This window comes from Piliocolobus tephrosceles, chromosome 15 (genome assembly GCF_002776525.5).
Source record: "Piliocolobus tephrosceles isolate RC106 chromosome 15, ASM277652v3, whole genome shotgun sequence".
NCBI lineage: Eukaryota > Metazoa > Chordata > Mammalia > Primates > Cercopithecidae > Piliocolobus > Piliocolobus tephrosceles.
This window is the reverse complement of record NC_045448.1, coordinates 98,569,134-98,584,444: the sequence shown is the minus strand read 5'-3', so window position 1 is coordinate 98,584,444 and position 15,311 is coordinate 98,569,134. Positions and strand designations below refer to the sequence as shown.

Here is a 15,311-nt window from a genome sequence, read left to right as displayed (position 1 = left end):
TTTCAGCAATTGAGACTGTGACGGAAAGACGTTAGCAGCAGCAGTGTCTTTCTCATCGAGAATCTGACTTTCTTGGCAACGCTTTTAACTTGGCTGAACGGTTTTGCCAGGGTATCCTTAAAATAACTCACAATCCCCCAAAATCTTTTCACTTTTACCTTGAAGACTGTCAGAAACAACAGGGATGCCAGGATCTATGATGATAATGACAAGAGATGAAAAAGGACCTGTAAAGAGAGGATGGGTCTTTGTAGAGGTTTGGGGGAAAATTTGTCAATGCACTTAAAGGAAAAGATGTTTTACAGTTCATGCGCCTAGATGTCACTGGTGGACGCATTCATTGAATGAAAGACAAACAGTTTATCATCTTAGGCTCCCAGCTGGAGTGCATGTGCAGGTGAGACGGCAGCCCATGGAAGTCACAGAGGTGGCCACATGGATGTCCGTCCATGGTGACTGACCTCAGGTGATCCACCCATCTCGGTTTCCCAAAGTGCTGGGATTATAGACGTGAGCCACCGCGCCCGTACCTGCATGTTAAACTCCCAATGCCCATTTTAATGATGGTCATCAAAGAAATGCAAATTACTGAAAGAGGATATAGCATTTTTGTCCATCAAACAAGTCAACGTATAATTTTAGTTTTCAATGAGAACACCAGATGCTGCTGAAGATTCCAGAAAACTGTTGCTCTTACATGTGACTCACAGGAATGCGCGATTTGACAACACTCAGAGATACTTAAACGCGATTCCGCCCTTGCCCCAGGAACCTCACTGGGAAGAATGTGGTCTAAGTAAAGGGCAAACTGCACAGAGATGTAAATAACAGCACCTGCCTTTGGGTTGCTGTGAATGTGAAGTAAGTTCATACCTCTAAGTACTTAGAATCATGCTCGGCTCAGAGTTCAGCTCTACGTGTTCAGCTATTTGCACAGAAAAAGAAAAAAAGGCAAAAGGACACTTAGGCAACAAGTAATATGTCCAATGGTTGGAAATGTGAAGGACGTTATGGTATAGCCACATGATTTCATTTTATGTAGCCACTAAAAATGATCTAAGGGGTTTAGTTTTTTCTTCACCTACTGCAGTATTGTGTATACACCGTCTAAATGAATCACGTGTGCACAGTGAAAAACACTTCCAACTGCCCAGTTGGAGGTCCTGCCCATGAAAAGACCATCTGCTCCCTGGTGGGGCTGCACAGGCCACGAGTCCTCCCCCTACATCTCACACAGGGAGGTATGAACTTACTTCACATTCACACATGGCAGCGGGCGGAGGTTGCAGTGAGCCGAGATCGCGCCACTTCACTCCAGCCTGGGTGAAAGAGTGAAACTCCCTCTTTAAAAAAATAAATACATAAATAAAATAAAATGAGAAAACCCAAGAAGCAAGATTGTTTCACCGTGGCCAAGAATGTTGTATTATGGGAGAAGCAAAACTAGAGATAGAGCCAAAGAAGTTGGTGTCCTCCTTCCCAAGGCAGAGGCTGAGGTGGGCTCAGATGATTCAGACCCCAGGTATACAGAATGGCAGTGAGAAACTGGAATCATGCTCTTTAACCCAACACTAGCTGGCCCAGTACCCACCGAGACTGAATGACCACTGAGACCCAGAGACCACAGTCATGGGCTAGGTTGGGGATTCCAGCCTCACAAAGTTCTCAAATATTAATTAAAGTTCTCAAAAATTAATTAATAAAAATCACAAAGTTCTCAAAGAATTAATGTTCATTGGCAGTCTTGTTAAAATAAAAACAAGTTGCTGAGACCCAAACATCGGAAAGTTCCATGCAGGAGGCATGGAGTAGCTGGTGCCTGAGAACCTGCATTTGTGATTTGGATGCAGGGGTGCATGGGCCATGCTTGGAGAAAACCTGGCCCTGCACCCCAATAGCATGACCCGTTCACCCGCCCATCTGTCATCTCCCTGCCTTTTTGCTCTCACACTGAATCTCTTGCCACATCCTGAGCATCAACACACATGAGTCCTAGTCTAAATTAATCTTGCACCTTCACCACCACCAAAGAAAAATTAGTCTCTTCTTTAAAAAAAAAATGTATTAATAGCCAAGATCAGTTGCCCAAACCAAAAACCTGAGCATCATTCTACACTTCTTACTTAGCTTTAGCTTCTCTATCCCTTTTATTATCTGTAACTGTCTTTTCTCATATCTGTCACTCAGGAACAGTAGGCTTCTTGAAGGCAGAGACTCTGTTTGTGGCAGCCTTCCAGTGTCCAGCACAGGCCATGACACACAGTGCCCATCTCAAAGCATTTGCAGAATAAGTAAGTGCATCTGTGTACACTCAACCAACAACATAGGTGTAAGAGTCACCATAAAATATACCCCCAGTTCTCTGCCCTAGCACTATAATAGGCCAGTGCAGTGGTTGATCTAACTCAAGCAACATTTATTAAGCATCTACTATATGCAATATAAAGGGCCAGGCACAGGAATGGGTTAGGAGGGTAAGACAGTGTTTGCCGCAATAAGATGTGGCCTAAGGGTCAGGCCAAGTTGTTACTGCATTTGGGCAACTGTCCATTTGATTTACAGAGACAGAAAAACGTTTAAGTCTGGAGTACATTTAGCAAATATTTTACAAAATTTGCAAAGGTATGGGCCTGCACTCCTTTGGGAAAAGATAGCTTTTATCAGAGTGAATACTCCTGACTGTGTTGGCCTCTGAGCACAAGAATATGGTAACAGGGAATTACTAAGGGTTGTTAATCATTGAAGAAAAACCACCATGGAGAAAAGCCATAGGTAAGATTAGGTCTTAAGGGACTGTGTGCCCTTAAATCCATTCTCTATCATTCTCTCTCTTTTCCTCCAGAAATTTGAAGATGATATCACCTATTGGCTTAACAGAGATCGAAATGGACATGAGTACTATGGCGATTACTACCAACGTCACTATGATGAAGACTCTGCAATTGGTCCCCGGAGCCCCTACAGCTTTAGGCACGGAGCCAGCGTCAACTACGACGACTACTAACCATGACTTGCTACATGCTGTACAAGAAGCAAATAGCAGTTCTCTTCACGTATCTCCTAATGCCTTACACTACTTGGTTTCTGATTTGTTCTATTTCAGCAGATCTTTTCTACCTACTTTGTGTGATCAAAAAAGAAGAGTTAAAACAACACATGTAAATGCCTTTTGATATTTCATGGGAATGCCTAACAATGCATCTCACTTAAAAATAGAAATAAAGCATTTTGTTAAAAAGAAAAGTCTCAGAAGTCATTTGGGTGCAAATTAAGCTGGTGACATTTCTCGTTCCCTTGATATTTTGAAGTTGCATATGAGAAGCACCTCTCCGTTATCACCCTGAGATTCCTCACCGCCACCCAGGCAGACCACGGGACTGAGCAAGAGGTCTTCAGTTTGTTAAAACACAGTCTACATGAAATGCAAGACATACGATTAGCAAGAAAAGCTAGTTGAAAATGATCTGTGGTTACAGAACGTGGAGGATTCCAATCATTTGACAGAGAATCTTTCTGGTTTGGAGCTAGAGCTGGACCTGTTTAATATTACCATCCAGGAAATGAAGGGCAATGAAAAAAATCCTGAAAATTGGTTGATTTCAGAGCCACAGTTATCTAAAAAATAAAACTTTGTTCCATGAATTTAAGACATATTTAAGAATATTCTTTGCATTGTAAACAACCTGAGTGAATGAAAGAAAAGGTAGTATTTGCGTGAGGAGAGGGAGGATAAGAAGACGGGGAAGTGAGTGCAGAATCTGAGCCTTTGCTGATAGGAGGGGGTCTGGTTCCAGACTATGCAGAACTGCAGTGGGTGGGGGGGGGGGGGGGGGGGAATAACAGGAAGGGGGGGGGCAACTAAGATGAGTCTTAGACTTTTGTGTGTCACAGACTCCTCTGACAGTCTGATGAAAGCTTTTTGTTCTTTTCCTCAGAAAAATCACATGCAATTTTGCAGATAGCCTCTGAAACACACCCCCATTCAGAAACCCCATGTAATCAATAATCCTGGGCCCACTAGGAAGCACTGGATTCAGAGCAGCGGCGTTTACGGACAATCATAAACAAAGGCCATTCTTTTCTTCCTTGGGGAGCCATACAAATTAAAACTGTAGTAAAATATACATAAAAGTTACGCTTTTAAGCATTTTCCGGTGTACAATTCAGTGGTTAAGTGTATTCACATTGATGTGCAACCATCATCACCATTCATTCATCTCTGGAACTTTTTCATCTTCCCAAACTGATACTGTATCCTTTAAACACTAACTCCCCATTCCTACCCCCAACCCCCTGGCAACCCCCATTCTACTTTCTGTCTCTGAATGTCCACTCTAGGGACTTCATATAAGTAGTGTAATACAGTATTTGTCTTTTTGTGTCTGACTTATTTCACTTAGCGTAATGACCTCAAGTTTCATCCATGTTGCAGCATGTATCAGAATTTCCTTCCTTTTTAAGGCAGAATAATATTCCATTGTATGGATGGACCACTTTTGCTTATCCATTCAACCATCAATGGATACTTGGGCTGCTTCTGTCTCTCAGCTGTTGTGAATGCTGCTGCTGTGAACGCGGGTGTGCAAGTATCTTTTTGTGTCCCTGCTTTCAATTCTCTTTGGAATTGCTGGATCACATATTCATTCTGTTCACTTTTTTGAGGAACCAGGCCAGGCACAGTGGCTCACGCCTGTAATCCCAGCAATTTGGGAGCCCGAAGTGGACTAAAATACAAAAATTAGCTGGGTATGGTGGCGGGCACCTGTAGTCCCAGCTGTTTGGATGAACGGAGGCAAGATGGCGCACTTCTGGGTTCTTCATCACTAGCTTTTCCCGTGCAGCTGGCGCCCGGGAAGATGCAGACCAACCAGGCATACGCCAGGTGATGTTTATCTGAAGAGACCAAGATTCACCTGGTCGCACCTACGGAACGCCCCCCCCCCCACCCACCCACACACCTGTGCCCCGCCTAGTGCCCTTCCACTCCTAGAAAAGCCGCTCCCAGGGAGCGCGCCATGGGCGGGCTTTCTCAGTCCCCCACTCTTGTTGGGACTCTATTAGAAACTCCGCGGGAGAGCTCCACCGAGGAGTTCTCTCGGCCTCTGCCGGAGGCCAACAGACCTCACCTTACACACCTTTTTCCCTGGAGCTAGATGACCAAAGAATAAATTTGCAGTTTTGCTTTTAGCCTTGCCTACTCGCTGGTTCTTTTGTGCCTGCTCTGGTGGTCTTAGAAAAACAAATCAGTTGGTGCCCAACCCGGGAGGAGACCCCTCCTCAGGCCTTTAAGGGTTGAGGAACCTCCTCCTGCTCCCACGCAGCAGATGGACCAGGACCTGAGACCTGCTTCCCTCACTCTCACGGCCTTTCTGGAGTAAGTGCCCTCTGGGGTAAGTACCTCCCTCCGCCAAAAAATCCTGCCCAGGTCCGAGGCCCACTTTTGAGCCACCAAGTGGCTTGGGAGACCGGTTCAGGACGGAGACATCCGTTGCCTGAAGGTAATCTCCACCTTGGCTCCAAGAGCCTCCAGTCTCTGTCTCTGGTGGTTCCAAAGGACGCTTTGAAGCCAGGCAGAGATCCATTTTCATTTCAATTGTGTCCATTGTGTAAGTAAAGAGGAAACAAATGGGAAACCCCCAGTCCAAATTTTTAAAGAGCACCCCCTTAGGGTGCCTCCTAGCCAATTTAAAAACCTTACAGCGGTTAATTTTCCTTTTCACTGTGGCGTGGCCCCAATACAAACTAACTAGACAATCAGTCTCAGTGGCCACCACAGGGCACCTTAGACCGCAATGTTCTGATCCACCTCAGCAATTTCTGCCAGCGGCTAGGCAAGTGGTTCGAAATTAATTACATACAAGGCTTTTGGGCCTTACGCTTTCCTCTCTATACTCCTCCTTCTCTCCCTGCCCTCCCCACCCCCTCCCTTCCTGCCCAGACTCCTCCTCCTTGCTCCTTATCGACTGGTAGCCCGCTCCTAACAGCGGCTTTGCAGCCCAGTGGTAACCCCAGACGAGAGAGCACACACCCCACAGACTCCAAGGCTACAAAAGGAGCCTGCTATAAGTGCGGCAAGGCAGGACACTATGCCAACAGGTGTCCACAAGGTCCCCGAGCCCCAACGCAGCCTTGCTATAAGTGCAAGGCGTCAGGACATTGGGCCAGTGAATGTCCTAACCCTCCTCCACCAGCAACCCTCTGTCCTGCTTGCCAACAGGAAGGACACTGGAAGTCTGATTGCCCCACCCTGGGAACAGGTGCCGCGTCTCAATGTGACCCCCTTTCCCAGGATCCTGGGAGCTCCTTCCAGCTCCTACATTTGGACGACAACAACTGAAGGTGCCCAGACGCGGGGACCCCTATCACCCTCGCGGAGCCGCGGGTAACTCTCTTGGTAGCGGGTAAGACAATTTTTTAATCGACAGCGGGGCTGCCTATTCTGTTTTGCCGTCCTTCTCTGGACCTAGCCTTCCATCCAATATCTCTGTAGTAGGAGTGGACGGAAAGTCATCCACTCCAGGAAAAACTCCACTCCTTAATTGCTGCATGGCCAGCAACTACTTTGCGCACTCCTTCCTCATTTCCATCTAAAAAGGGCCCCCACTGAAAGTAATCAGTGGAAATCAGTTCAACTTTCTCCCACTCGCCTCAAACTTACTAAATTTTCTTAACTATCTCATACTCCCCAACCTTGCCAGGACCATCCTTCTGGGTTTTGCCCATATTCCAACAAATGCTTCCATTCCTCATTCCTATACTAATACTGTGCCTTATTTTATGTTTTGCCCTCATTTTGATCAAATTTCTCCATGCCAAGATTCAAGAAATCACTCGTGTCACCTTCAACCAAGTGCTTCTTCATCCGTGCGTCCAAACACCAACCATAGGCCCCGATCTTGGCGACGTCCTTTAACAGCAGGAAGTAGCCAGACAGACCAGGGCGCCCCTTTATCACTATTATCAATAAAAGGTTGGACTGTTTGGATGAACGGAGGCAAGATGGCGCACTTCTGGGTTCATCACTAGCTTTTCCCGTGCAGCCGGCACCCGGGAAGATGCAGACCAACCAGGCATAAGCCAGGTGATGTTAATCTGAAGAGACCAAGATTCACCTGGTTGCACCTACGGAAGGCCCCCCCCCGCCCCCCACGCCTGTGCCCCGCCTATTGCCCTTCCACTCCTAGAAAAGCCGCTCCCAGCGAGCGCGCCGGGGGCGGGCTTTCTCAGCCCCCGACTCTTGTTGGGAGTCTATTAGAAACTCCGCAGGAGAGCTCCACGGGGGAGGGGGGTACTCTCTCCGCCTCTGCCAGTACACACCTTTTTCCCTGGAGCTAGATGACCAAAGAATAAATTTGCAGTTTTGCTTTTAGCCTTGCCTACTTGCTGGTTCTTTTGTGCCTGCTCTGGTGGTCTTAGAAAAACAAATCACCAGCTACTAGGGAGGCTGAGGCAGGGGAATCGTTTGAACCCAGGAGGCAGAGGTTGCAGTGAGCGGAGATGGCGCCATTGCACTCCAGCCTGTGCAACAGAGCGAGACTCCATCTGAAAAAAAAAAAAAAAAAAAAAAAAAATTTGAGGAACCCTCCATGCTGTTTTCTACAGCAGCGGAGCATTTTACATTCCCACTCTCAACATTTTGTTTCTTTTTCTTAACTATACTGAGCTGCTGAGTTGGCTCAAATCCCAATGCAATCTTAAAGAGGAGTAAAGGAGGTGATGGAGGACATCTTTGCTTCATTCCTTATCTTAAAGGAACTGCTTTCTATGTTCCTCCTTAACTATACTTGGTAGACTTTTTTTTTTGTAGATGTCCTTTTTCAAGTTAAAAAAAATTTCCTTCTAAAAATATGCTAAGACTTTTTTAATGTCATACATTATATGGATGTTTAATTCTGTTTTTTTCTTTATTAAGTTACTTTTAAATCTGTTACTAAGGTGAATTTTATTAATAACAATTCTAATTGTAGTCAAGTTGCTGGCATTAACCCAACTTGATCATGATGTATCATCTTTTATTATTCATTGCTGGATCTGGTTTGGTAATATCTGTTCAGAATTTTTGCATGCATGTTCATAAAGTGAGATTGAATTGGCCTGCAGTTCTCTTTCTGGTTGTGTTCTTGCAGTTTGGGTATCAAAGTTATATGGCCTCATAAAATAAATTGAGAGTGTTTTGTTTTCTCTGTGTAAGAATGGTGAGAATGAAATAGTTGTTTCTTGAATATTTAGTAGCATTCAGATTGAGCCATTTTGACTTGGTTTCTTTATGGGAAAAATTTTGACTGTTGGTTGTATTTTACAGGTGAAGGATGATTCTGATTTTGTGTTTCTCTTTGAGTTGATTTTGCTAAGTTCTGTCTTTCTAGGAAGTCATCCACTATATTAAAGTTCTAAAGTGTGTTGACAGCAGTTCTTATTCTCTCTTGTATTTCTCTGTAGCATCTGCAGTTATGTTTTTTTCTTTCCATTTGTGTGTTTTCAAAAAAATGAACTATGCTTTTTCCAATACATAGTTTTTTGTGTTTTATTTTGTTGATCTCTTTTGTGTGTTTCTCTATTTCATTAATTTCTGTCCTTTTAATTTCCTTCCTTCTACTTCTGTGGGTCTTTGATTCAATTCGATCTTAGCTCCATTTTGAGTCTTCTCATTTTTGTTTTTAAGGCAAGCACTTAATGCTTTACGTTTCCTTCCAAGTATTGTATCCCATGTATTTGATGTAAAAAACTAGATGGTGAAATTTTTAATTTCAATTATGATTTCTCCTTTGACCCATATATTGTTGTTATTAAATTTCCAAGTGAGTGAACTTTTCTAATTATGTTACATGCTTTGTTTTCCAACTGAATTGCATTGCAGTAAGATAAGTGGTCAGGCGGATTTCAATCCTTTGAAGTGTATTGGTTGAGCCTTATGTTTGGGGTGTGTCAGTCCCAGCAACTGTTCCACTTGTGCTTGAAAGAAGTGTGTCTTTTCCAAATGTCAGATGCCATAAACGCCCATTAATTCAAGCTCCGTAGTTTTACTGTTCACATTTTCCACTTTCTGATTTTTTTTGTCTGTTTCATCTACTAATAACTGAGAAATGTGTTACAATCTTCTACTATGATGATAGATTTAAAATTTCTCCTTTTAATTGTCAGTCTGGCCTTGTATATCATGAGGCTATATACAATTCATATACACACATACATAAATTTAGAATCACTGCCTTTTCCCCAGTAAGTGGAATTATCATTATGTAGGAAATTTCCTTATTTTGAGTAATACTTGTTGCTTGAATTCTCCTTTGATATTTATATGACTATACTTGCCTGCTTTGGGTATTTTCCTGGTCTGTCTTTTCCACTGTTTGATTTTTAATCTTTCTGTGCTTTAGGTGTTTCTGTTGTAATAAGCACATAGCTGAATTTTGTTTTGTTTCTAAAATATAACAAAACCTTAACTGGAGACTTTAGTCCACTTATGCTTACTGTGATTAGTGATTTGGTTTTATTGATAAATCACATTTTGAACATTTGATCTGCTTCATTTTACTTGCTCCTTTCTCCTCTCTTCCTTCCTTTGGACTCTTTTCTTTTGCTCATGGACTCTTCTCTCTCTACTTCCACTGAAGGTATACACTGATCTCTTCTATTGGTGTTTGCCTTATTTCATACATATTAATAAGTTAAAGGGACTCAATAGCCATAGTGTTCTCCTGGACAATACATGGGCCTTGCATTCCCCCTTCCAACTTACATGTGACTGCAACTTGGCATTTTAAATCTAGTCTGCTTTATGTTCCCTGCAAATTATCTTTGTTTCATCATCAGTGGTTTGTTTAGATTGTCACATAATTATCTTAGCTCACTGTTTCTCCTTTAAAACTCAGCCCATGCATCTGAGATCATTTTCCTTCGGTTTGAATCATATCCTTCAGAATCCATTTAGTGAAGGTCATTTGGTGGTAAACTCTCAAATTTGCTTGGCACTTTCCCGTGTTTTACTTGGCATAAAATTCTTGGTTATTTAATCAATACTTTGAATTTATTTTACTGTCTCTGGTTTCCACTGCTGATGTTAAGAATTTCATTACTCATCTAATAGCCATTCCTCTGTAGGTGATACTGTACTCTTCCATTGTTTTGACACCGACTTGTCTTGTGATCTATATTCACATCTATGTCCATAAATATTAATGTTTGAAGCTTGTTGGGCTTAGAGGATTGGTGTCTTTTGAACAATTTGGAAAATTCTCCTCCATTTTTTTCTTTGAATAGCATCTCTCCCTCATTCTATTAGATCTTTCTGGAATGTTGTATTCACATATGTAAATTTCAATTATATTTTTCCTTTCTTATTCAAATATGCTTGGGCTATATCTCTTGTTCCCTGTTCAGACTTCCAAGTTTCTCTTTTCTTTCTTTAAATGTATAAAACACTCTTATATTTTTGCCATTTCCAGTATCAGAGGTTGTTGTGAATCTCTTTTTGCCTACCATCTATGGTTTCTCATTCATAGTGACTGTCTCCTTGATTTATGTAATTTCTTTTTTTTTTTTTTTTTTATACGGAGTCTCGCTCTGTCGCCCAGGCTGGAGTGCAGTGGCACCATCTCCACTCACTGCAAGCTCCGCCTCCCGGGTTCACGCCATTCTCCTGCCTCAGCCTCCCGTGTAGCTGGGACTATAGGCGCCCGCCACCACGCCCGGCTAATTTTTGCATTTTTAGTAGAGACAGGGTTTCACCGTGTTAGCCAGGATGGTCTCGATCTCCCGACCTCGTGATCCGCCCTCCTCGGCCTCCCAAAGTGCTGGGATTACAGGCGTGAGCCACCGCGCCCAGCAATTTTCTGTAATTTCTAACCATGATCTGCTCATTCTTTTTGGAATGTTGTTTTTAAGAAACACTTGAAAGCTGAGTTAAGTTGAATTTCTCCAGACAGCACTGGCATTTTCTTTTGCTAGTGGCTTGGGGTGCAATGCAGTCTACCAAACTGGGACCACCTTAAATTCTGTGCCTGTGGATTCACAGACCAAACAGGGACAACTTGTACTTACTGTTCTCAATCCACTCCCACCAAACTGAAATTTGAAAGAAAGCATCCTCACTACCCACTTCTGTGTGATGGATTTATTTCTCATTGGCCGGTGCACCAAGGTAGAGCCTTTTGGGAGCTCAGTTTGATGCAGGGTAATCTGGCCTAAACTTTATCTCCTGTCCTGAGCCCTTGGAAGCTTTCAAAGATTCTCAAGCTCTACATGATTCTGCAGATATTTTCAAGCAAAAGCTGGTTTTCCCTTCCTTTTGGGACTCTGCAGATTCTTTATTTATCATCCAAGGAAAGTGTATATAAAATAATATCCAGCATTTCATTTGCTCCCATTCAGGGGTTTATTTACATTAATCTGTCATACTGCTGGAGACAGAACTCCTATTTGGTCATTTATTTCAAACCAAACATTCTTTACCTTTTTTGTCTCTGGAAGTCTTTAAGAATAACAATTGTAAATGCATAAAACCAAGTACACAGGATTACAAAGGAAATCAATTATATTGAAAAAGTTTCCAACCTTTTAAAAGACAAATTTACGAGATAGTAATAAATGTGTTTCTTCATGCTGTAAGTAACAAGACTTACTGGTAGGTGTATAGCTATTGTAATTTCAAAGTAGTGAAAGCAAATGACATTTTGAGACAATTGTAACAACTATAATGTGATGATATATCTGATTTCTATACGTGGCAGAATCCCAGCTAAGAACTACTTCCATCACAGTTTATTGCCTACATTTGTAATTGAAGAAAAGGCTAAATTTGAGTTAGCAGTTAGTAGAAACAAACAGGTTCATTTTTTTTTTCCCATTCAAGTTCATGAGATCCCTTATTTAAAGGGATATCCATTCCAGTTCCTGTAATATATCCAGAGAGAAAGTTTCCAGTTTTTCTTAGGATAGAGACGAAATCCCCTGATATGTTCTATGAGACCTGGCCCCCTCCCTACCTCCTAATAGTCCTGTTTTCAATCCCCCTTGCTCTGCAACCCTGTTAGACTCTGAACCCCAGGAAAAGCTCACACCTGTTTTTGTTCACTATAAAACCCTCAGAGCCTAGTACAGAGCCCATCAGAGTAAGTGAGCTTTAATACGTGTCGAATGGATCCTGACTACACCAAGGAAGGGAAAAATGGATCTAGTCTCATTTTTACATATGAAGATGATGGCCAGAGAGGTTGAATGACGGACAGCTCCTGGGATACAAGGTGAGTTAGGAACAGAGGAAGGATTATGACTCAGATGTGGAGGTCTTTCCCACACCACATTATTCCTCTCCCTTGTCCCCACCACCCATTATCTTATTTATGCCCTACCACAGCAGGGTCTCACCTCCTCCCTCCCAAGTATGCCTCTTGGGCCTGGAGTTTCTTGAACTTACACCTGGCTTGGCAACAGCAAACTAACATTTTCTCCCACTCAACCACTGCCCTTGCAGCTAGCCACTTGCGAACAGCAGTGCACTGTGACTACAGGTGAGATTTCAATCCTGTCAGGTGTGAAGCTTGTTTTATTATTATTATTTATTTTATTTTATTTTTGAGACAGGGTCTCACTCTGTCACACAGGCTAAAGTGCAGTGGTGTGATCATGGTTCACTGCAGGCTCGAACTCCTGGCTCAAGCCATCCTTTCACCTCAGTCTCCTGAGTAGCTGAGACTACAGGGGTGTGCCACCATGCCCAGATAATTTATTTTTTTGTACGGACAGGATCTCGCTATGTTGACCAGGCTGGTCTTGAACTCATGGTCTCAAGCAATCCTTGTGCCTCAACCTCCAAAGTACTGGGATCACAGGTGTGAGCCACAGTGCCCAGCAGTTTGTTTAAGTTGGCCAGAGACCCTTGGCCATGAGCTTTTCAAATCATATCCCCTGCTCCCCTAAGTGCCCGTTTTTAACAAGCAGCACTGTCTTCTTCCATGGATCAGAATTACTCGCCAGGATTTTGTTAACCAGACATTTTATGTAAAGCTGATTCTTCAACACAGGACAAGAACCTCTACTGTAATACACAGACCAACAGCTAGATTAAAGACAGAAAGATGGTGTGTGAACAGGCATTGCTATCCCTACCCCCATCTTTTTAAAGAGAAGACTGAGTCCCAGAGAACCCATGCTGGGGACGTCAAGCCTAGAAGAGCAGAGTCCAAGGACTGGCCTGACTGCTGATCTTCAAACATCTGAAGGGCTGTCAAGAGGAAAGTCTTTGTCTTGTTCTTGGAGAGCCCCAAGGGCACAACCAGGCCCCATGAGTGGCTGCTCAGTGAAGCCAATTTTTGCGCAGAATTCTGATAATGGAATGGGCGCTTCACAAAGCTAAGTGCTTCCAGCAGGGCAAGTGAACAGTTGTAAAAACTGTTTATAGAAATCCCTGCGTTTGAAGATGAAAGTTTCTTAAAGTCTGAAGCCGATGGGATACCCAATGGTGATTTTCAAGTACAACAGCAACTCACTGCTCTATCCCTGCTGAGCCTTTAGGAAGAGATCTAGTCCCTGATTCCTCTGAAACTTCCACTAAAATAAAACTAGTAGTGTACAAACATAAGGAGTGGTAGCAAGGCTAGATACAGGAAATCCACCGCCCCACTCAGGCTAAGGCTCTGGGAAGGCAGCTGACTTGCCTATAAACCAGGCCGATGCTTTTCTAGCAGTTTCTTGATCTACCCTGCTTCTCCTGTCAGGTTACTGCAGCAAACAGGGAAACAGGTAAGTACAGTCAGGAATTGGGATTTATAAAAAGTTGTGTCTTTCCAATGAGGTACCTTGTTTTCCCCAACATACCAAACACAAGATGACCTGGAGAGAGAAAAGCACGTTACTATGTCACTGCACCTCCACAGGGTTAAAATGGCACCCAGGAGAAGCCCACACAAGCAGCAATTGTAGCATCTATGAAGCAAGTGAGTCAGACTCCACTGCAAATGATGTGTTGTGCCTTTGATGTGATTTCGTGCTTTGCTGCTGCTTCTGTTTTTAAATTGAGATCTCTCATCTTACTCTTTTTTGATTTCGAGATCCCTTTCTCTTCTTGCTGAGAAACAAATGTTGTGAAAATAAACTGGGACATGGTAAGCATCTATTACTGAAGAAGCCCAAATGCAGAGAGGAACCCCATTGAGTGGGTCCTTCCCGCACTAACATGGATTTTTGCCTCCTGCCATTTGATCATGAAGTTGGGAACAAAGAGCATGGTTAACTGCCCAGTGATCTCTCCAGCTGCCCAGCATGCTCAGGCACAGTTGTTCCGGGAAGCAGTGAAGAAACACTGTATCACAGTTTCTGCCTCACATTTGCATATTACATCACTGCAACCTATCACCTTTCAAAGGGGGAAAATCAGGTGTTATCACCTTCACCCATATATATTTTCAATGACAAGCTTTTAACACTGAATGAACAAAATTCCATTTTTAGTGATTATTACTGATTCCTTAGTCCTTTTCAATGCCTTTTAAGTTTTCCTCCCTTTATTTAAACATAATCTTTCAAATTCAAGCTTTGTCAGATAGACAGCAGGCATAAATGATACAGGTGAAAAATTTAATGTGATTCAGCATTATGTGCTATGATCATGAGATTTTTTATATTTTCAAATATTGAGCTAGCACTTGCATCCCATGAATAGTCCCCACTTGGTAATAATTCCTTTTATATACTCCTGTAATCAATTTGCTAACATTTTACTAAAACTGTTTGCATCTGAATGAATTTAGAATACTGGTCTGTATTCTCTTGTACTCTTTGATTTTAGTATCAGGGTATATTATTGGTTTTATAAAAAGAGTTGGGTAATGTTCCTTTCTCTTCTAGTTTCTGGGAGAGATTGTATAGAATTGGTGTGAATTCTTTAAATGTTTGGCAGAATTCTCCAATCTTTCAGGGCCTGGAGATTTTTTTTTTCCTTCAGATTTTAAACTATGAATTAAATCATTAGCTATTCAAATTACAAATTTCATATTGGGAATTTCCTAGGATACGTTTCCTAGGAATTTGCCCATTTCATCTGAGTTTTCAAATTTATGTACACAGAGTTGTAGCTAGTATTCCCTAGTTACCTTTTCAATGTCTATTAAGTGACATCCCTTGTCTCATTCCCGTTAATGGTGTCTTCTGTTTTGTCAGTCTTATTAGAGGTTTGTGGCTTTTGTTATTTAAGGAGCAGTAATTTGTTTCATTGATATTCTCTGTTGCTTTTTGTTTTCAATACTGATTTCTGCACTTATTTCCTTCTTTCTGCTTGCTTTGGGCTTACTTGGCTCGTCATTTAAATTTCTTGA

The 15,311-nt window shown here is 42.5% G+C and overlaps 1 protein-coding gene across 1 annotated transcript in view; it reads left to right on the top strand.

The window, feature by feature from the left end:
- ECRG4 (ECRG4 augurin precursor) overlaps positions 1-3,243 on the top strand; it is a 10,873-nt gene extending 7,630 nt beyond the window's left edge. The window contains exons 3-4 of the mRNA XM_026446848.1: positions 1,207-1,241; positions 2,843-3,243. Coding sequence (XP_026302633.1) covers positions 1,207-1,241; positions 2,843-3,004 — 197 coding nt within the window. The 3' untranslated portion in view covers positions 3,005-3,243. The remainder of the gene's footprint in view (positions 1-1,206; positions 1,242-2,842) is intronic.
- The last annotated feature ends 12,068 nt before the right edge of the window (positions 3,244-15,311 follow it).